This window comes from Microtus pennsylvanicus, chromosome 1, assembly GCF_037038515.1.
Source record: "Microtus pennsylvanicus isolate mMicPen1 chromosome 1, mMicPen1.hap1, whole genome shotgun sequence".
Taxonomy (NCBI): Eukaryota; Metazoa; Chordata; class Mammalia; order Rodentia; family Cricetidae; genus Microtus; species Microtus pennsylvanicus.
This window is the reverse complement of record NC_134579.1, coordinates 138,212,112-138,234,593: the sequence shown is the minus strand read 5'-3', so window position 1 is coordinate 138,234,593 and position 22,482 is coordinate 138,212,112. Positions and strand designations below refer to the sequence as shown.

The 22,482-nt window shown below is 50.7% G+C and overlaps 3 protein-coding genes across 8 annotated transcripts; 2 read left to right on the top strand and 1 right to left on the bottom strand.

Moving 5' to 3' along the window:
• Window positions 1-4,532: 4,532 nt before the first annotated feature.
• Erich4 (glutamate rich 4) lies at window positions 4,533-5,946 on the bottom strand. The gene is made up of 2 exons (XM_075988298.1): window positions 5,767-5,946; window positions 4,533-5,241 (listed from the first exon to the last, which is right to left on the bottom strand). The coding sequence occupies exons 1-2, from the start codon at window positions 5,938-5,940 to the stop codon at window positions 5,002-5,004; spliced, it is 414 nt and encodes a 137-aa protein (XP_075844413.1). The 5' UTR covers window positions 5,941-5,946; the 3' UTR covers window positions 4,533-5,001.
• A 4,776-nt stretch (window positions 5,947-10,722) lies between these two features.
• On the top strand, window positions 10,723-17,560 carry Dmac2 (distal membrane arm assembly component 2). 6 transcript variants are annotated; one of them, XM_075988246.1, is made up of 6 exons: window positions 10,723-10,784; window positions 12,096-12,289; window positions 13,678-13,758; window positions 15,705-15,841; window positions 15,924-16,086; window positions 16,641-17,560. In XM_075988246.1, exons 1-6 carry the CDS (start codon window positions 10,767-10,769, stop codon window positions 16,816-16,818), a joined length of 771 nt encoding a protein of 256 aa, XP_075844361.1. In that variant the 5' UTR covers window positions 10,723-10,766; the 3' UTR covers window positions 16,819-17,560. The 6 variants fall into 6 exon arrangements, with proteins under 6 accessions (XP_075844361.1, XP_075844353.1, XP_075844390.1 ...); XM_075988238.1 differs by having other exon boundaries at window positions 15,921-16,086; XM_075988275.1 differs by having other exon boundaries at window positions 10,760-11,032.
• Window positions 17,561-20,509: 2,949 nt separating this feature from the next.
• B3gnt8 (UDP-GlcNAc:betaGal beta-1,3-N-acetylglucosaminyltransferase 8) lies at window positions 20,510-22,312 on the top strand. Its single transcript, XM_075958383.1, has 2 exons — window positions 20,510-20,598; window positions 20,983-22,312. Exon 2 carries the CDS (start codon window positions 21,015-21,017, stop codon window positions 22,179-22,181), a length of 1,167 nt encoding a protein of 388 aa, XP_075814498.1. The 5' UTR covers window positions 20,510-20,598; window positions 20,983-21,014; the 3' UTR covers window positions 22,182-22,312.
• The last annotated feature ends 170 nt before the right edge of the window (window positions 22,313-22,482 follow it).

Here is a 22,482-nt window from a genome sequence, read left to right as displayed (position 1 = left end):
TGTGGGAGATGAAGTCAGGGGAGCACACAGGGAGTCCTGATAGAGCAGGCTCAGGTCAGGGTACAACAGGCACTAGGGGAACTTCTAGGATCTGTGGAAACGAAGGCTGGTAAACAGGCTGTGTCTGCACTTCCTTAGCCAGTACCATGTTCAGGTCTCCAAGACTGAATTTAATGAGTGTTGATGCTGTATCCTGATATGTGGCCTCTGGAAGACAGACATGGTGGACCCGAAACACCTCTCCTTGGAGCACTGGGCTGATGTCTGCTGAAGTCCTTTGACACACTTGAAATCGATACTAATACTAATAAACAGCTTTTATCTGCAGTACCGCTTATGTTTATTTTTCTGTATATGAGCAAGAATATCAGTGGGGGACAATGGTCAGTTTGACTCACCAGTTCCCAGGTGTGCTGCCTGGCTGAGTAGGAGATGAACGGTCCTTGTGGGAGCACCACGACCTGGACACTCGGGGATGCTTCAAGGAAGCTCTAGCACCACACATGGGGTGTGGCCCTGGGGCAGCTGTTTCAAACAGCTCTCCCCACCCTTCCCCTGTAACATTTCCTCACAGCCAAGGCTTGTATTCCAGGGAGCCCCAGCAGAGGACCTGTTGTGACTGATGCAACAGGGTCAGTGTCCTCACTGTCAGCATGACCCTCCTTCCGTGAAGGCCTGCTGTGGCTGGGACGCTCATCACTTTCTGGCTGTGTAAACCAGCTCTTCGGTTCTGGTTTTGAGCCACTGGGAGACAGTCCCCTGCACTGCCTCCTCTGCTCCTTATACTCTCTCCTGCTCTCCTCTGCTCTCCCCTGCTCTCCCCTGCTCTCCCCTGCTCTCCTCTGCTCTCCCCTGCTCTCCTCTGCTCTCCTCTGCTCTCCCTTGCCCTCCTCTGCTCTCCTTTGCTCTCCCCTGCTCTTCTCTACTCTCCCCTGCTCTCCTCTGCTCTCCCCTGCTCTTCTCTACTCTCCCCTGCTCTCCCCTGCTCTCCTCTGCTCTCCCCTGCTCTCCCCTGCTCTCCTCTGCTCTCCCCTGCTCTCCCTGCTCTCCCCTGCTCTCCTCTGCTCTCCCCTGCTCTTCTCTACTCTCCCCTGCTCTCCCCTGCTCTCCTCTGCTCTCCCCTGCTCTCCCCTGCTCTCTTCTAGCTTCATCCAGGAGAGATCTCTTGTGAGAATTCCCTTCTGCCCTAATTTTAGTAGTTTGGGCTGAGTTGATATGGTGGTTTGAAAGAAAATGCCCCCCAAAAGAGTGACAGTATTAGGAGATGTGGCCTTGTTGAAGTAGGTGTGGCCTTGTTAGAGGAAGTGTGTCACCATGGGGACAGAGGTCTCTTTTGCTTAAGCTTCCCTCATTGTCAGTTGACTTCCTATTGCCTGCAAGTTGTAAGACTCTCTCAGCTCCTTCTCCAGCACGGTGTCTGCCTGCATGTGGCCATGCTTCCCACCATGGTGACAATGGTCTGAACCTCAGAACTGTACATCACCCTGTTAGATGTTTTCCTTAATAAGAGTTGCCATGGCCATGTGTGTCTTCACAGCAATAGAAGCCCTAACAAAGACAGAGTTGGTACCAGGGTATTGCTGTGATAGGCCTGAAGAAGTGTGTGTTTGGAGGAATTTGGACTTTGGTACTTTAGGTTAGGAAAGCAGTGGATGTTTTAAGCACTGTTTAATGGGCCATTTTAGTAGAAGCATGGAAGACAGTGGTGCTGAGAATGATTTGACTGTCCAGGGCTGGATCAAGAGATTTCAGAGGAGAAGAGTTTTAGTTGCCTAGAAATCATTCTTGGGATATTTTGGTGAAGAATGTGGCTGCTGGGGCTGAGAGATGGCTCAGAGGTTAAGAGCACTGACTGCTCTTCCGAAGGTCCGGAGTTCAATTCCCAGCAACCACATGGTGGCTCACAACCATCTATAATGAAAGCTGGTGCCCTCTGCTGGCCTGCAGGGATACATTAAGGCAGATGCTGTATACATAATGTATAATAAATAAAAAAAATAATGTGGCTTCCTTTTGCCCTTGTCCAAAGAGTCTGCCTGAGGCTAAAGTGAAGAGATTTGAATTAATTCCATTGGCAGAAGAAATCTCAAAACAGCCTAGTGTAGACTCTACTTTGTGGTTATTAGTGGTAATTCTCATGAAATTTATAATGAAAGGGGCCGGCTGAGGAAGGAAAACCATTTGAAGAGAAAAGGAGCACTGGAAGTGGAATGGAGCCAAATCCTGTAATTGAGGAGATCAACAGACTGAGATGGAATGAAGAGTGTGGCAACCTCAGGGCAAGATCCCACCCCCCTGAATTTCTGACTTGTGAAAAGGAATTAAAGAAAAGTTTAGGCAAAGCAGTGATGGCACACACTTTTAATCCCAGCACTGGGAAGGCAGAGGCTGGTGGATCTCTGAGTCTGATTCCAGCCTGGTCTACAGAGCAAGTTTCAGGACAGCTAAGCTCAGGCAGTGAAGGAAACCATCAAAAACAGAAAGCTGGCAAAAATGCAATTGGAGGAGGGGCCTGTTCCAGCCCCAGCAAGCAGCTGAACGTGGCAGCTTTGGTCACGTGGCTCTGACTTTAGAGTTAAGGATGGAAGAAATGAGTTATGGAATTTGTATCTGAATCTATGGAAAGCTGCTGGGGCCAGGCGTGTGTCAGGGGTGTCCCTGAATGGAGGGAGGCCTAGTAGAGAGGCCACTGTGTGAAGCTGTGAAGTTGAAGCCTGGATTGTCTTAGAGAACCCAAGATGTTAGAGATGCCAGAGTCATGGCATGCCTGCCAAGGAAAACTAACAGGGAGTCAAACTGGCCCAAGAGAAAGAATTGTGTTGTGTTTGACAAAGCTGAACAAAGTTGGAGCTCTGAAGAGCATTTTAATATCAGACATGGAGATGTACAGTTGGGGTTTGTCCAGCTGGTTTCAGTCTTGCTTTGGTTCAATATTTCTCACTAACCTCTCTTCTCCACATTTTGGAGCAGTAACGTATATTCTGTGCCATTGTATATTGAAAATGTGTGATCTGTTTTTGATTTTGATTTTACAGGTGACTATATTTAAGAGATTTCATGAATCTCAGAAGAGACTTTCAACTTCAGACTTTTAAACAGAGTTGAGACTGTGATAGACTGTGGGGGCTGTGAGGATTCAGGCATTATGCTGGCCTACTCTGTCATCTGGCAAGACGCAGCCAGGCAATACCCTAATCAGCCCAGGGCTCCCTGGCTGCTATGTGTAAAAGTCACTTTAAGAAGACAAGCCCCTAGTTATTCAACTTCTCTGGGGTCGAGGACTATGGGCTGTTTATCCATTGGTTTACATCTAATATCCACTTATGAGTGAGTACATACCAAGTTCGTCTTTCTCAATCTGTGTTACCTCACTCAGGATGGTTTTTTCTAGTTCCATCCATTTGCATGCAAATTTCAAGATGTCATTATTTTTTACCAGTGAGTACCACTGAGTAAATGTACCATACTACTTTATCCATTCTTTGGTAGAGGGACATCTAGGTTGTTTCCAGGTTCTGGCTATGACAAATAATGCTGCCATGAACATAGCCAAGCAAATGCCTTATAGTATGATTGAGCATCCTTAGGGTAAATTAATTAATTAAAAAGAATCAGGTTGTGGTGACACACGCCTTTAATCCCAACATTTGGGAGGCAGAAGCAGGAAGATCTCTGTGAGTTCCAGGATAGCCAGTACTGTTTCGCAGAGAAACCCTGTCCTGGGAAAAAAAAACATTAATAGTAATAACAATAGTAATAATAATAATAATTAAAAATAAGGGAGGACTGAGGAAATGACTTGGTGGGTAAAGTGCTTGCGGGCGTAAAAACCTGGTTTGAATCCCCAGAACCAAAGTAAAGCTGGATATTTTAGGAACTGTAATCCCCCTGCCTCCATGGAGAAATGAGACGTGGAGATAGGAGAACTGGCAGAAACTCTCAGGCCAGGTAACACGGCATGCGGCCGTAAATATGAGAGACCCTGTCTCAGGGGAGAAGACAAGGCCTGGTGCCTGAGGCTGTCCTCTGACCTCCGCAAATGCTGTGGCGTACAAACCGGCTCTCACACACAAACACACAGCATAAAGGAAAGGAAGAACACAAAGCATGGTGGTGCACGTCTTTAACTCCAGCACTCAGGAGGCAGAGGCAGGAGAATCTTTGTGAGTTCCAGGCCAGCCTAGTCTACAGGACTACACAGAGCCTTTATCTCAAAAAAAGAAAAGAAAGAACAAAAGGAGGCGCCTCCAGTGGCTCAGTGGGTAAGAGGGCCTGCTGTACAGACATAAAGGCCTGGGTTCCAACTCCCAGCACCCAAAGGAAAAGGCCAGGCTCAACTACAGGTGCCTGTAACCTCAACATGGGGATGGGGGAGCCAGGAAGGTCATGGGAACTCGCGGGCCAGCCCAGTCACAGTTGTGAGGTTCAGTGAGAGACCCACAGTGGAAGACAGCCACACGGACCTGCACACATGTGTGCATATAGATCACATAGCACACGTGAAAACGGCTAAAATGGCTTTATGTTACATAGAACCACAAGAAAAGCATACAAAATTTATATTTTATTCCATGTATTCAAAACATCATTTCAACATGTAATCAATTTTTTAATTATTGGGAGGCTTTTACCACACGGGTCATTGACCTTTGCCTCATTCCACATCTCCCTCCGAACTTGTGATGTCTCAGTCGCTTAATAGCCATGACATCTACCACACTAGGCTGAACTGATCTTCCATCCTGTCTGCCAGCATCTCCATCATGTTTGCCAATCATTGGCTCTCCAGGCCACGCTGGGAACATTTCTGCACATAGAGCTAAGGCTTCTGTGCCCCTCCCGAACCTACAGTCAAACCGGCCCACATCCCCAGGCTCCACTGTCAGGATCTCCTGAGAACAGCCTGCTGAAGGAACACCATTAATTCTGTCTGATTGGACCCAAATCTCCTCTTGCTTTTGCATAAATTTGCATTTCATTTATGTGTCAAACTCTATCACCTCAGATGGTTATCTCAAAGTCGGGGGGACACAGGGCTGGATAGGAGACCCCTGGATGTCCCCCCTCCTGCTTCCCCTGAGGCCCTTCATCCTCTTCATCAACACAGCTCTCCTCTTCCTCCTCCACTGCTTCCTCCTCCTCTTCCAGGATGGTGATCAGCTCCTCCCGCAGGGCCCCCATCTCCAGTCCCAGGTGACACAGCTGTCCCAACAGCTGGAAATCCACTCGGCGCAGGTTCCCCTACAGGAGTAAAGGAGCATCGTGGGTATGCTACCCAGAGTAAGCACACCTGCCAGGAGCTTCAGGGAGCAAGTGCCAGCCCAAGTTCCAGCCTGCCTGGCCAGGGACCTCTCTGATTCCGGGTTCTTCATGCCATCTGCTTCTCCCTGTACCTCTTGATCTCTGTTTCTCTGCTGGACTCTGCCTCTTCATCTCTGTGGCCCCTTCTTTTCATCTCTGACCCCGCATCTCCAGCTCCGTTTTCTCAGGCCTGCCCTTGGTCATTCCAGGTCCCTGATGCCTTCCTCCGCTTCTCTCCAGGACTGTCGCCATTCCTTCTTCTCTTGCTCTGTCCCCGCCGCTACCTGTCTCTGCCCTTGTTTTATTCTCACATGTGATGACAATCTGCAGCCTTAAGCTTGAAATTCTCCTGCCTCAGCGCTGCATTACAGACATGAGCCAGCAGGCCTGGCTGAGCCTCAGCCATGTCTATTGCTATCACTCCTTCCCCCACAGTATCTCTCTCTCTAGTGAACTTTCACTCACCAGCTCCTCCCAGATCCACAGCAGTGGCCCCCTGGCACTCCCAAGTTCTGTCCCTGAGGATAGAAGGGTCTGGCCAGGGTTCCCCTCTGGCGGGGGCATCCTTAGCGCCTGGGGAAGTGGACCCAATCCAAGGAGCTCTGGTCCGGCCTGCTTCAACTGCACCCACAGCTCCATGGTCTGAACTATGGACTGAAAGCAGGAAGTAGCAAGGTCCAAGGGGCCCAGTTGCCTGGGAAGCTGTGGGACGGGCGTGGGGGAGAAGAAAGATCCAGGAGGGGCTGGCAGAGACATCCCAAAGTCCATTCTTCACTCTGAGTCGGATGGCCACATTTTTTTTTCTTTCTGGAGTCCAGCCTCCATGATCTCATAGCCTTGGGCAAAGGTCTAACTTCACACCCTTGCCTCTTAGGCTGACTCCCTCGGGCACATGGTGCTTGATGCTCGACACCTGAAGGAGCAGGGCTGTCTTCCTTCCGAGGTCCTCACACCTCTCCAGCCCCCCTTCCTCAGCCTCTTCAGTTGAATGCCCTTGGCTATTCCCCCAAATTGATCCTTGTCTGTCCCCTGCCACGGCTTTGCCACCAGTGCTCCCTGAAGAGTCTCTGTGTGGAGACTGCAGGCTGCCATACAGCAGCCAGTCCTGCTAGCCTTGGGCATGGCTGTATTGTGTGTGTCACTGCCAGGTGGCCAGGACTGGGAAGTGCTCCAGATAGTGCTCTGCCTATGAGTATGCTTGAGCAAAAGAGACCTCAAAGCCCACCCCCACGGTGACACACCTCCTAATAGTGCTCTCCCTTTGGGGGCCATTTTCTTTCAAACCACCACATGCACCAAAAAAATTTTTTTCAAAGAAAAGGGGAAAAAAACCTCACAAGGTTAGTTGAGTATGGTGGGTGACACACATCTGTAATCCCAATAGTTGGTAAGCAGGGGCAAGATGGTCACTGCAAATTTGAGGCCAACAGGATCTATATATTGATTTCCAAGGAAACAGAATGAAATCCTGTCTCAAAACCCAAAGGTGGGGGCAAAGATGTCTGGGAATGTGCCTCGGTTGTTGGAGGGCTAACCTAGCATGCAGGAGGCCATGTTCTGTGTCCAATGTCATATCAAGCTAACTGGGTATGGGGGTATATGCCTGAAACCCCAACATTCAGGAAATGGAAACAGGAGAGTTGTGAGTTCAATGTCATCCTTAGTCACTAGCATGTGCTACATGTGCTACACTAGCATGTGCTTCAGAAACCAAAGCCCACAGGAGACTGGGGGTGTAGCTCAGTGGCAGAGCAGGGCTCTAGGTTCAGGCTAAGAATGCAGCTACATGGTCCATGCTCGCCTAGCATGCAATAAGCTCCTGGCCCCGTCACCAGCACCAACAACATGAGCATATATGCATACACACACACACACACACACACACACACACACACACACACACACACACAAGTACAGCTGGCACATACATACATACAAGCACAGGCAGGCGAACACACACATACACACACACATATAAGCACAGGCAGGTACACACATTAGACACACACACATACAAGCACAGGCAGGTGCACACATTCAAGCACAAGCAGGCACACACATATACAAGCACAGGGAGGCACACACATGCAAGCATAGGCAGGTACACACACATATAAGCACAGGCAGGTACACACATTAGACACACACACATACAAGCACAGGCAGGTGCACACATTCAAGCACAAGCAGGCACACACATATACAAGCACAGGGAGGCACACACATGCAAGCATAGGCAGGTACACACATATAAAAGCACAGGCAGGGGCGCACACACACGTAAGCACAAGCAGGCACACACACACATACACACTTGGGTGCTTCCAGGAGAGAAGCCACACTGCTCTCCGAACTTCCAGACTACCTGCTCCCCTTGCATCACTCCAGTCTTTGCCATCTGGCATCCTGACTCATGTTTTCTGCAGTGGCCATCCTGATAAGACATTCGCGATCCAGCAGTCACCTACAATAAATAACATTCCCATCTCAAGGTCCTTAAGCTGATTGAGCAGTGATGTCAAACACCTTTGATTCCAAGCCGGGCAGTGGTGGCGCACGCCTTTAATCCCAGCACTCAGGAGGCAGAGGCAGGCGGATCTCAGTGAGTTCGAGACCAGCCTGGTCTACAAGAGCTAGTTCCAGGACAGGCTCCAAAACCACAGAGAAACCCTGTCTCGAAAAACCAAAAAAAAAAAAAAAACCTTTGATTCCAGTGCTTGGGAGGCAGAGCCAGGCAGATCTGAGTTCAAGGTCTGGTCTACAGAGAGTTCCAGGACAGCCAGGACTACATAGTGAAACCCTGTCTTGAAACCCTCATGGCCCCACCCCCCAAAAAATCCTTAAACTGGGCCTTAAGGTACACATCTAAGATCCCAGCCTCGAGAGGCTGATGCAGGAGGATTACATGTTTCAGGTCAGCCTGGGCTACTAAGCAATAAATACACTACTAAGATACACTACTAAGAAAAGGGGTAGAACTATCAGAGGTGAGGGGGTGGGACTATCAGAGGTGAGGGGGTGGGACTATCAGAGGTGAGGGGGTGGGACTATCAGAGGTGAGGGGGTGGGACTATCAGAGGTGAGGGGGTGGGACTATCAGAGGTAAGAGGGTGTCTTTACCATAGAAAGTGACATAGTCAGAGTGTGGTGGTTTGAAGGGAATTGTCCCCCATCAGCTCACTCAGGACAGTTGAGTGGTCCATGGTGGCTTGGGGAGCTTTGTGAGGAACCACCTTGCTCAAGGAAGTGCCTCACCCGAGGTGGGCTTTGAGAGTTTAAAGCCCCACCTTTTCCTGTTGCTTTCTCTGCTTTGTACTTCAGCTCTCAGCTTCCTGCTTCTGGTGCCACACCTGCCACATGCTCCCATCCACACCTCCCCACTATGCCCGGACTCAGCCCTCTGGAATGGCAAGCCCAAATAAACTTCCTTCTGTAAATGACACCTCCACCTTTAAGGACTGCAGAACAAGGGCATTTGTGGTTGAGGGCATTCAATCTACCAACTCCCCACCTCGCCAAACCCACCGCTCCCTGCCTCTCCACTTGCATAAATAACACCTTCTGGTTTCTCTAGCAACTTTCACTACTGCCCCCTCCCTAGTTCCTATTCCTCATGGGCCTGGACTATAGCAGTAGCCTCTTTGTTGATCTCATGTCCACCCGTGCCCTCTAAGAGACATTCTCCAGGTCTTCGCAACATGGAAGGCAGATTTTGAAATTCCTCTCTCCCTCTGTAAAAAGATTAAAACCCTACTGGACCTACACGGTCAGCCCCACTGCCCACCTCCCTGGTCCTGTCTCCTACCTCTCTGCAAGCTGGTGCCTGCTTCAGCGCGTCCGCCTTGGCTCTCACCTGTGCCTGAACATTTTCACTCCAAACCTTTAGGTATCTTTTTCTTCCATGTCACTCATTCCAGTTAAATGTACCTTTTGCAAAGGCCTTTGCTGGCGGTTCTATGCCCCAGCCATTCCCTAATATATTGCCTGGCATTTTTCTGCTTCTTATCAAACAGTATTTTAGTTTTTTATTCATTTTTTTTATCCATCCTTTTTCTGCGTAGAATGGCAACTCCCTGAGAAAGAGGCTCTCAGAACTCACTGTGAGAGTTCAGTAAATGCTGGTGAATGAATGAATGATTGTATCCACCAAGACTTCGCATTTGGGAGCTGGGCAAGTGGCTCAGTTGAGAAAGAGCTTACCTAGCATTCATTGGGAAGGCCCTAGGCTTTTCCCAGTGCCCCATAAACTTCTGACCACAGCACACATGTGCCCACACTCATAAGCACATGCGCGCACACACATTCATACTAAACAAGTTTTTAATTGAAAAAAAAATAAAGTTCAAGGCCAGCTTAATGTACCCGAGAGAGACCTTGTGTAAGAAATAATCCACTTAACCGGGCAGTGGTGGTTCATGCCTTTAATCTCAGTACTCTGGAAACAGAGGCAGATGGATCTCTGTGAGTTTGTGGCCAGCCTGGTCTGCAGAGTGAGTTCCAGGACAGTCAAGTGCTATACAGAGAAACTCTGTCTTAGAAATAAATAAATAAATAAATGTCTAGATGTGAACTCCAAACTAAATTCAGTCTTTTATACTGAATTCTAAACTGGCTATCACCTTTCCATTGCCTGGCCCTGTTAGAAACTAAACAAACCAAACAAACAAAACCACAAGAGCATCGACTGCTCTTCCAGAAGACCTGGGCTCCATCCCCAGCACACACATGGTGGCTGGAGACTCCAACTTCAGGGATTCAACGTCCACCTCTGGTCTTCAAGGTATTGCACACATGTGGTGCAGACATCTATGCAGGCAAACGTATCAAATAAAATTCTAAAAATCTAATCACAATAGGGCCAGCAAGATATCTCTGTGGGTAAAGGTGCTTGTCGTGTATTCTAGGGAACCTAAGTTCACTTCCAGGACCCATGGTCTGTTCATCTCTCCAGGTGCACCATGACATGTGGGTGTGTATACACACAAAAAAAATGATATAAATTAAAATAATGATTGAATTTTTAAAAAGGACATGGAGGCTCCTAGGTATGGTAAAGGAGAAAGTTTGTTGTAGATATATGGGAGAGCATAGCCAGAAGCACAGACATGGCCACGTGGGAACAGGGGGAGAAGCGGGGAGAGAGGGAACCAGGTGCAACAGCCAAGGAGGGCAAAGGTACAAAAGGGGCGGGCAACCAATCAAGAGAATTGCTACCGCAGTCAGGAAAAGCAGCTCCCTAAGAGGAAAGACCGCCTCCTTCCTCTTCAGAGGGTGTCAAGACACCGTTCTTTAAAAAGGGGGGGTGTTCTGAACACCCCAACAGGATTAAAGAGTATGTGCGTCTTTAAAAGCAAGGCTAAAAAGAAGGAAAAAAAGGAGGGGTGTGGCCACAAAAGTAGTCGTTTGCGTCTGAACCACGTATTGGGCAGGAAAGTCCCGCCCTTTTACTTACGTCATCGGGCAAGATGGCGGCGCCCAGGGCGGTAGGTCACCGCGGCGCCTGGAACCCTCCAACTGTAGTTCACTTTGCAGCTCCCCTCGAGCCTGCGGGGGCAAAGCGTGTCCGGCCGGGCCTTGCCCTAGGGACGCCAGTGGCACAGAGAGTCTCGGGCTTCGCTGGGCGGAGGCTTGGTAGAGAAACCAATGGATGAGGGCGGACTAGCCAATCAGAGGACTAGGCCTGCTAATCCTGGGAAAGCGGCTTGAATCGGACCTGGAAGGACTGAACGAGGTTCTGGGATTTGGGGGAAATGCAGAAAGAATTAAGGATACTTTTGCACGAATTCCTGGGTAATTTAAGGGTCTCCTAATGCCAGCATTTGGGATTGCGGAGGCAGGGGATCAGGAATCCCGTCGGTAAATAAACAAGTAAACCTTAATAGAAAATAAAAGGACTCAAACCGGGCGGTGGTGGCGCACGCCTTTAATCCCAGCACTCGGGAGGCAGAGGCAGGCGGATCTCTGGGAGTTCGAGGCCAGCCTGGTCTACAAGAGCTAGTTCCGGGACGGGCACCAAAGCTACAGAAAAACCCTGTCTCGAAAAACAAAACAAAACAAAACAACAACAAAAAAAAAAAACAGGAGAGAAGAAAGAAAGGAGGAAGGGAGGGAGGGAGGAAATCAAAGGACTCGATGTTGCAGGCAGGAACCAAGGAGCGAATGTGGAGTTCCGAGAAAGAGTCCGAGGGAAATTCCTAGAACTCCCAATAGTCATTAAATTAGAGAATGTAGTTAGTGCTAGAGTGCTTTGTTGATACCCTAACACTGAAAGTTACATCGACCATGGAGCAGCCAAGAAATTAGTAGTTAAGCAAGACCCTAGAAGGAGCTGGGTAAAATCTGGGTCATTGTTAAAGCTCACGTTGAAGTGCATGACGACCAGAGTTGCTGAAAGCCAGGCATGGTAGCCCACTTGTAATCCCAGCACTGTCCTCAGTCTGACTGACTGAGTAGAGTAGCTGAGTTGGGGTGCTCCAGGTACAAGTGAGAGAGCCTGCCTCGATATATACAGTAAAGGGCAATTAAGGGAGACCTTGGCCTCAACCTCTGGCACAAGAATGCATACTGCATACATATGCTGCCCCCTGCCAAAAAAAGTGAATTGATGAGAAATTAAGGTATAGTGGGAGTTTGGGGCAAAAAAAAAAAAATAAGGATTTGGTGGAAAATTAGAAGATCTTGAGAAAATCAAGACTGGCTGAATTAAGGGGTAAAATTAAAAGTCATGGTGTAAGATTTAGGGGTGGAATCCACCTCCAGGCTCACCCCAATCCTCTCCCTCTCCCCTTCTCCAGTTCCTGCGCTTGAGTGCCCGAGAATGGAATGGGAGGGCCAGGGGCATCCATAGCATGAGTGAGCCCGTGACCCCAGACAGCAGTCGGAAGAAAAGAACACTGTTACAGTTCCTCTCGGACTACTTCCATGACATCCATGCTCTGAGAGAGTACCTGCTTCGGAAGCAGATACTGAAGGGGAACCGGAAGAATCGGTGAGAACCTGTGGCTTGGCAAGGCTCCTGAAAGACCCTGCTGGCCAGATCTTCCAGCAAGAGCCCCCGCTCCTTTTCTAGTCAGTCCCAGGCCAAGCTATGGCTTCCACTGCCAGCATAATCAGCTCACATCTTCCTCTTTGGCCCATCCCTTCTCTGAGACTCCACTCTATAGGCACTCCACCACCAGCCCTGCTTGGTAGTCAGGCTGACTTTTCAGACATATGTGGCTAAAACATATCTCTCACATTTCCCTTTTAAAAGAAATCTTACTCTCAAGCCATCCCCATCTAAGGATGGCTGCCACTGGCCACCCAGTTGCTAAGGGTGAATTTGAAGGCATCGTCTGTGGTCTCTCTCTGCCTTCACATCTAGTCTACCAGTGTCAGAGGATTCCCAGGGTCAATCCCAGCACTTCACTGTGTGTGGCCTGCCCTGATACCTTTCATTTTAAGGTTAGTATTTTGGTCACTGGTCAATTGCTGTGAAGAAAAACCATGACCAAGGCAGCTTTTAAAAGAAAACATTTAAATGGGGGCTTGCTCCCAGTTCCAAAGGATTAGTCCATGACCATCATGATGGGAGCATGGTGGCAGGCTGGCCTGGCACTGGAGCAGTAGCTCCACAGGTTGCAAGCCCAAAAAAAGAGCATGATACTGGGCCTGGCATGAGATTTCGAAACCTCAAAGCCCTCAGTGACACACTTCCTCTAAGAAGGCCACACCTCCTAATCCTTTCCAAACAGTTCTGCCAACTGGGGAGCAAGCATTCAGACACGTGCCTATGGGAGCCATTCTCATTCAAACCATCACAGTTACCACATCCATTCTCTTACTGCTCGCTTTTACCCTGCTCTCTGGAGCTGTAGTTCGGGCGGTTCTGAGCCACTGGATGTGGGGTGCTGGGAATCCAGCTGAATACTCTGCAAGAGCAGCAAGTGCCCTCAACTGAGCTGAGCCATCTTCAGCTTCATTTTTTGTTTGATTTGTTTTGTTATTGAGGGAGATTCTCATAGCTCAGCCTGGCTGGATTGGAGCCCTTATCCTCCTGCTTCTACCTTCTGTGTATGCCATACCTGACCAAGAAATGGTTTTTAACACAAGTCTCCACTGTCAGGCTGCCCCCGATTTTTCGTCTTCTCAGAACTGCTTTTCTGAGATTTGCAATTACTTCTTGCTTTGTTATCTCTCCCCTGCTACTAGATGGTTCCACAGAGGCAGAGACAGTGATGTGCTCTGTCCACTGTGTCCCAGTACACAGCACTAAATAGGCACTCAGGTTTGCAGCCAGCTAGTCAGTACTTGCCTGCTGCCCTGTAGTCTTCCCTCATAGAACTGGCACATAGTGAGAGGCCCCAGGCTTCACCTTTGCTCTCATTTTCTCCACAGATCCTTCGCTGACATCCAGAAGAAATATGGCCCATATGTCACAGGTGCCCTCTTCATCCTGAAGCAGGGAGGCGCAGTGAAGTACGACAGCTGTCATGAGAGGATGTGGGAGGGTGGAGCATCTCTGCTGTCTTAACAGCCCTGTATCAGGACTCAAGTTTGTCGTTTATAAAATGAGATGGCATGCAGAGCTGAGGCGAAGGCTCAGCTGGTAAAGTGCTTGTTACATATGCATGAGGACATGAGTCTAGCGCCCCTGTAAAAGTCAGGCATGTGGGGTACACCCTGATCCCACTGCCAAGGGGGTAAAGGCAGGACAATCCCTGAGGCTCTCTGGCTGGCCAGCCACCTAGCCTAACTAGCAAGCCCTAGGTGAGTGATTCTGTCTCAAGACATGTGGTGGAAAAGCATCTGATGGCAATGCCCGACATCACTGGCTTACATGCATGCACACTTGTAGACACACACACAAAGACACACAAATTTTAAATTAACAGCCAGCCCTTTGATCCCAGCACATGGGGACAGAGGCAGGTGGGTCTCTGTGAGTTCTAGGCCAGTCATGGCTATATCTTAAGACTTCCTCCGTTAAAAAAATAATTTAAAAATTATGTATAGCTAGGCATGGTGGCACATGCCTTTAGTCCCAGCACTTGGGAGACAGAGGCAGGTGGGTTTCTGTGAGTTCAGAGGCCAACCTGGTCTACAGAGTAAGTCTTATGACAGCCAGAATATATATATTGTGTGACCCTGTCTCAGAAACACCATAAATAAGTAAAAGAATTATGTGTGACATTGCTAATACAGGGTTTGCTTTCAAGACTGGGATTTCAGTCTAAACAGCTGTCATGAGGTGGAATGTCTCAGTGCTCAGTCACACCAGGCAGCCAGGTGATGTGCAAATCCTCGATCCCAGATACTCTTGACGAGTTCAGCCTGGGCTACAGAGCAAAACCCCACCTCAAAAAAGTGTTTTTCTGCCTGGTGAGGTGTCACACTCCTCTGACCCCAGCTCTGGGGAGGTAGAGGAGGGCAGACTGAGTGGATCTCCTAGCTGGGCAGGGTGGCATGTCCTTGAGATCCCAGATTTGAAGGTTGAAGCCGAAGAGTTAGAAATTGTAAGCCAACATGGGCTACATAGCGAGACCCAAGACCCTCCCTCAAAAAGCAAACAGCAAAAAGGTCTTTCTTTATGTTCCTTTTTCCCCTTTTAGAAAATGTGTGTGTGTGTGTATGTGTGTGTGTGTGTGTGTGTGTGTATATATATATAACATATATGGGGGTTATTTTTTTATTTTTTTGTGTTTGTTTTTCAAGACATTGTTTCTCTATAACAGTTCTGGCTGTCCTGCAACTTGCTTCATAGAACTTGAACTCAGAGAGCTCAGCCACCCTCTGCCTCCCAAGTGCTGGGATTAAAGGCATATACCACCACCACCCAGCTTTAAATATATATATGAGGGTGTGCTTTTGCCGCTGTGTGTATGTGGCAGTCAAAGGACAACTTAAAGGAGTGAGTTCTCCTTTCACCATGGGGGCCCTGAGGAATTAACTGGCTGTCAGACTTGGCATCAGGCAGCCTTACCCACTAAACCATCTCTCGTCAGCCCCCCTGGGTGTTTTCTTTTCTTCCTTCTGGAAAAATACTCAGTTTCTATAGGCTTTATGTACTCCTACCTGGTCTAAGGACTTCTGCCGACTCCTTAGGATGAGAGTGTCTGAAAATAGCTGTCAGCAGAGACTCACACATGTAGCTCTTTCCTTTAGTAAATGTATGCTGAGGGGTGGGGGTGTCTCAGTCTAGCCCAGGCTGACCCTGAATTCACAGTGCTCTGGTCTTAGCCTCCCAAATGCTGGGCTTCCAGACATGCAGCCATGACCAGCTCAGTTCCTGGCTCTGACACTGGACAGTATCTGGGCTCCTGGTGTCCTGTGTGAAGGAGTGAGGAGGGTGCCGACCTGCCACCATTGCGGGGGTGGCCACACTTGGGAAGCCAGGCAGTGTCATCACCTACTCCTCATTCTAGGTTTCAGGACAAGGAGTGGATCCGTCCAAATGAGCGTGGCCATTTTCCTACCAAGTTCCTGGAGTTCCGGAAGGTTCCTGTGGAGGCTGTGGATGCCAGTGGCTGTGCCATCAACTACCAGGGCATGAGCAACCTCCGTGAGTAGGCCAGGGGGGCGGCTTCCCCTTTGGTGTTGGGCTCCAGAAAGGCCCTGGTGCCACCCACCTTCTCATCCAGCAGTGCCCCTGAAGGAGCTGCGGTTCCTGTCGCTGCAGCGCTGCCCCAACGTGGATGACTGGTGCCTTAGCCGTCTCTACCTTCTGGCTGACTCGCTGCAGGAGCTCTCGCTGGCCGGGTGCCCCCAAGTCTCAGAACGGGGCCTTGCCTGCCTCCACCACCTCCAGTAAGATCTCTGCCCAGACCAACCCTATGCCAGCAGAGCCAGGAGGGGGTTCTGGGTGCTGCTAGCCGTCTGTCTGTACCCTCCCTGTTGTGATCTAGTACCTGTGGTAGGTGAGCACCACTGAGCATTCTGTGTCTTGAGAAAGAACTGACTCCCAGGCTTGCTTCCTTTGTATATGGACAGAAACTCTGTGGGAGTCACACTGTCGGGGTGAGCAGTAAATTTCACATATTTAGATAGCTGTAGAGTTTTACTGGAGGGCTAAGGGTGTGGTTCAGTGATAATAGTTGTTTAGATTCCCCAGTATGTGGCTCAGTGGTGGAGCCCCTGTCTAGAGTCCCCCAGTGAGGGGCTGGGAGCATGTCAGAGCTAAAGTGTTTGCTTAGAATGTACCAGTAAGGGGCTAGGGGTGTGGGTCAGCAGCAGAATGTGTGAAGCCCTGGGGTCCATCCGTTCGCACACACACACCCACAAAGAATAGAAAGAGGAACTATTAGTTGAAATTAGGGTCACACACAGATGCCGCTCTCACAGCCATCCTTCTCACCCTTCAGGAATCTCCGCAGGCTGGACATCTCAGACCTCCCTGCCGTGTCCCACCCAGGCCTCACTCAGATCCTGGTAGAAGAAATGTTGCCCCATTGTGAGGTCCTTGGCACTGACTGGGCCCAGGGCCTGAAGCTGGAGCCAGACCAGCAGCCTCAGAACACACCGAGCCCTGTCTCTCCCTAGCCTGTGGCCCCACTCTTTCAGGATCTTGTGGGGCTCTGTGGAGTGTGATGTTTTCTCACTCTGGCTTCCAGTGAGGTCCATTCAACCCAAAGGAGCATTGGCAAATAAGAAGGCTGAGTCAGGGTGCTGACTGGTGTTTGCCTGCAGATATCAAACAGCTGTCCCCATGGCCAACAGCCCTCCATGGAAAGCTGCTCACAGCGCCACAGTTTCTCATTATCCCTGCTCACCAAGAGCATTCCCCCAAACTGTCCACATACATGTCAGCAGGACCGGCCAACATGAGAGGCTGTTGGTTCTTTACAGTGGTGGTTCCTCCTTGTGCAGGGTGTATCCACATTCATTAAAGGCTAGCAGCACCCCAAGCCCCATGGCATCGCCCATGGATTTACAGGCTTGTGTGCTCGCTTTAGTAGCACATATACTAAAATTGGAACAATTTACTGACTTGTACTTCAAATGTGGGGTTTTCCTGTTCTGTGAAAATGGATCTTAACCCTTGGGAAAATGGTCCATTCATCCGGCACGACAGATTTCATCAGTAGAGGGCGCTGGAGAGAACGCAACGGAAAGGCCAGGACTGCCTGGAGCTTGAAGTGTACAGTGGTTCCCCAGGACCCAGATTGCTGGGTGAGGTCCCTATCGACTGAATGACTCCTGGTACCCATGTTACCACTGACTGTCACAACTCCCAATACACCGTGCAAATGTATGATTCTTTATATTAAATTCCCTGATCGCATTACCTTGTGACTTTTCTTCCCAACTGGATCCAGATGGATAGTTCTAAAGGTTCAAAATTAAACTGGCGGTGGTGGCACACGCCTTTAATCCCAGTACTCGGGAGGCAGAGGCAGGCGGATCTCTGTGAGTTCGAGGCCAACCTGGTCTACAAGAGCTAGTTCCAGGACAGGCTCCAAAGCTACAGAGAAACTCTGTCTCGAAAAAACAAAACAAAAATGGGAGGGCTGGAACTTTGGGCGTGAGCACAACAGTAAGCTCCATGTTGGAAAAAAGGGGGGGGGGTGGATGCTAGAGATTCTGGCATGTGTGCCCTGTAGGGCATCTCTGATGACCGGTGGTGGATACCAACAAGCTGCCAACTGCAATATGTACCCATGGCTCCTATGCTGACAATAATGGCCACAAAGATGGTTTGGGTGCTGGGATTTTTGGGAGCGCTCTTGAGTCCTCAGAGGGTGTGTGTGTGTAGCCAGTCTGAGAACTTCAGAGCTCAATGACAGCCCCAGATCTTCATTCCTGGAATGGGGTGGACCCAAGAGTCATCAGGACTTGACCCCCCCACCCAGCCACTTCAAGGCTCTTTTGCCAATACCAAGGAGCCAACAGAACCAATAGTGGCCCTGGATGCCCACTATTCTTTAAAGATTTGTTTATGTGCCTAGATGTAAGTCACGTGTATGCAGTCCCCATGGTAGCCAGAAGCCGGCATTGGATCCCCAGGAATTGGAGTTATAGGTAGTTGTGAGCTCCTGTGTGGGTGCTGGGAATTAAACCTGGGTTCTCTACAAGAGCAATAATTGCTCTTAACCACTGAGCTGTCCCTCCAGCCCCATGTGTTCATTATTCTTAAGACTTCAAAAGCACTCAGGAGGCAGAAGGCAGGCACATTTGTCTACATAGCAAGTTCCAGGCCCACCAGAGCTACAGTGTGAGACTACCTCCAAGTTAGTTAATAAAAGAGAGTCAGGAGTGTCCTCTACTGCTAACAAAGCCATAAACCCTAGGATCAAATCCACTTCCTCCAGAGGGAGGTACACCTAACTGGATCCCAACTGATAAAAAAAAAAAGACTCTAAGCTGGGGCAGTACTGCCCAGTGGTAGCATGCACGAGGCCCTAGGTTCAATGCTTAGTACTTCCCCCAAACCAGTGTTCCTGCACTAGGGAAGCTGAAGCCAAAGGATCACAAGGAATACAAAAGACAGAAAGAGAAGGGCTGGCAGGTGACTGGGTGGTTAAGAGCACTGACTGCTCTTGTAGAGGGCCCACCTTTGATTCCTAGCAGCCACAGTACACAGCTGTCTAACTCCAGTTAAGAGGATCTGATGCCCTCTTCTTGCCTCCAGAAGCACCAAGCATGCAACTGATCAGAGACATACAGGCAGGCAAAACTCCCATATATGGAAGAAGAGGAATTTGAAATGTGTATAGGTAAAAACCGGAAGGTGTGTGCTGAGGACAGCTGGGCCAAATCTGTTGAACAGGTGTGCCTTTTGGATCTAATAAGTTACCCTGTGCCACAGAAGTGGTCTGGCTGGTTGTTTGGCTGATTGGAACACGGACCCAAAAGTAGCCAAAAACTAGATGGGAGCAGATAGTGAAAATGCTCCAAACCATGGTCCCTAAAAGTAATCTTCTGCCTCTGACCCTTTGTTACTCAATCCTACGTTCTTTGTTAATAGAGGCTTTCTACTGAACTCTGCTGGTTGCAGCAGCTGTATGGATTCTCCCAGCTGGACCGAGGCTGCACTCCGCAATCAGCATTGCTTGCTTCCCGTGAGACTGTAGGCCTCAGGAGGAGGATGCCACAGTCACAGAGCCTCAGTGCCATAGAGGGAGATGAGCCAGGAGAGCCGAGAAGCCTTATCCAGCCTCTCCCAAGGCGGTGGGCTTGACCCTGCCTGGCCCTTGGCTATCTTCCCTACAGGAGCTCTTATCCCATTAGCACTCACCATTTCCTGCATCTGTTCCCATGGGCTCCATTCTTCAAACTTGGAGGGAGGAAATCAGGGCTGGACTGATAACAGACTCAGGTGCTAGTACACTGGGTGCCTGTTATATCTGGACAGTCCACCAAACCAGGTAGGCTGCAAGGGGTCAGCCTGGACTTGGGAGGTGGGAAGCAGGCTTCCTCCCAACCTAGGTCCCTGGAGATCTGAGAAGGCCCCCATCTTGCTGGCCTCCTCAGACTTGCTGGCACTGCTTCAACTACAGAGGCCCTAGGGCAGAGATGTAAACACAGTCAGAAACCCTCCTGCCCCAGGGGTGGGGCATAAAGCCCAGAGCATCACAGGGCGGGGCGCCGACCATCTGTATGAAGATGGTAGGCTGGTAGTGGCTCATGCACAAGTTGGAGGAGGTGCAGGCCCCTAGCTGGGGGCTCTCAGTGCACCTCACTCTATCATCCTTTATTGCTTTCCTTGCTTACGCTTCTCCCTGGCCCTTCCTTTCTTCTTTGGGTCCTCCCGGGCTCCTCTGACTCTTCTCTGGGTAGTTACGCTCTGTTCTGACCCCGACCATCTGTGGTCTGTCTTTCTCTTTTCTGCCTCACCCTTCTCTTCTAGTTGCCTCGCGGCCCCTACAAACATGCCCCCCACACACACACACACAGCAGTCACGACCTGGCGGTGACCTCGAACCAGTCCCTTGGCCTCCCTTCTCTTTTCTCTTTGGGGGCCCAGACTGCCCCTGGATCACTCATGTCAGCTGCCCTTGGCCTCCCCTTCCCTGGAATTCTTTCCCAGGCCCTCGCAGTCCGCAGTCGGGGTCCACGATTTGGCCACCCCTGCACCTTTCCTGACGTCTCACCAGGAAACCAGCCCTAACTCGCCAGAGCGCGTCTCCCCGTCTGCCTCCCCTCCAGCCCCGCCCTGGCTCCTCCCGGCCCCAGGGGCCCCTCCCGCCTCCTCCCCGCCCGCCCGCCCCTCCAGACTCCAGGGCTGGGCCGGCAGCCGGAGGACACACAGCTGCAAGCTGGGAGTCCCGGCAGGGCTTGACCCAAGGACCCCCCCAGAGCTGGCGGAAGCCGAACCCAGAGGTACCTGGGGCGGGCCCTGGGGTGGGGTTACTAGAGGAGTTAGGTAGGTTTCCAAGATGGTAAAAGGGGTTTCCCCGGGGAGCTAGGACTCCTAAAAGAGACAGAAGAGTGGAGGAAAGGGGATAGGAATGGCGTTGAAGCGATGCCGCAAATACATCAACACCTTGACTCCAGGAAAGGGAAAAAATAGGATGCGGGTGTGGAGCTCAGTCTAAGGTAATGTGACAATTAGGTACTATGAGCCAGGCTGCCTAGGGTCAGGGTCTTCGAAGCCATTACCAGCTGGCTGGGTCTGGGTAAGCCCTAGGCTGCTTGTCTGGGCTCAGCTGGGCCCTCTTGGGAGGTCCACGCTGCACCCTCTGTGACTCCTTGTGACTCTTGCAGCACCACTGGTGGCCCTTTCCCTGGGCCGGGTCATGCGTTGCCGCAAGTGCCAGCTCTGCCTGTCAGCACTGCTCACACTCCTGGGCCTCAAAGTGTACATCGAATGGACATCCGAATCCTGGTTTAACAAGGCTGAACCCAGGGGCACCCTGCTCAGTCCCACATCACACAATGCCGAGCCCACCCTGCCCATCAACCTCTCTGCACGCCTGGGTCAGATTGGTCCACTGTCCTTGGCTTACTGGAACCAGAAGCAGCGGAACCTGGGAGTTCTCCCCAGTACGAACTGCCAGACTTGGGGGACTGTTGCAGCCTCGGAGATATTGGACTTCTTGTTGTACCCCCAGGACTTTCAGCGCTTCTTGCTGTCAGCAGCTTGTAGGAGCTTCCCTCTATGGTTGCCTACAGAGGGAGGCAGCCCAGTGGCCAGTTGCTCTGATAAGGATGTCCCCTACCTGCTCCTGGCTGTCAAGTCTGAGCCAGGACACTTTGCAGCACGCCAGGCTGTGAGGGAGACCTGGGGCAGCACAGTCTCTGGGACCCGGTTGCTCTTCCTGCTGGGGTCCCCACTAGGAATGGGAGGGCCTGACCTAAGATCACTGGTGACATGGGAGAGCCAGCACTACGGTGACCTGCTGCTCTGGGACTTCTTAGACGTTCCCTACAACCGGACACTCAAAGACCTGCTGCTGTTGACCTGGCTGAGCCACCACTGCCCCGATGTGAATTTTGTTCTGCAGGTTCAGGATGACGCTTTCGTGCATATCCCTGCCCTGCTGGAGCACCTGCAGACCTTGCCACCCACCTGGGCCCATAGCCTCTACCTGGGTGAGGTCTTCACCCAGGCCAAGCCGCTCCGCAAGCCTGGCCCTTTCTATGTGCCGAGGACCTTCTTTGAAGGTGACTACCCAGCCTACGCAAGTGGAGGTGGTTATGTCATCTCAGGACGCCTGGCCCCCTGGCTGCTGCAGGCAGCAGCCCGCGTGGTGCCTTTCCCCTTTGATGATGTCTACACTGGCTTCTGCTTCCGTGCCCTGGGCTTAGTGCCCCGTGCCCATCCAGGATTCCTCACAGCCTGGCCAGCAGATCGCACCAGGGACCCCTGCACCATACGAGGCCTGCTGCTGGTGCATCCGGTCAGCCCCCAGGACACTATTAGGCTCTGGAAACACCTGTGGGGTCCAGAGCTCCAGTGCTGAGCCTCAGGGACAAGCTAGAGTGGGGGTGGGGATGATGAGCTGTGCTGAGACCCTCCTAAGCCCTTCCCAGAACTGGACGGGCCAGACAAGATGGCAAACTGTGCTCACCTACTTTCAAATTTGAAAATGATGTCCTCCCTACTATGAGGCCAGGAGTTATTTTTTTCATATGTGGGACCCCTGCAGGGAAGGCAGATGTTGTTGCACCCTAAACCTTCACACTGGACACTTTGCTGGACAGCAATGTTGTACCAAGCTACGAGCGAGCTCTGGAGAGCACATGTACCAAAGCTGCCTTACA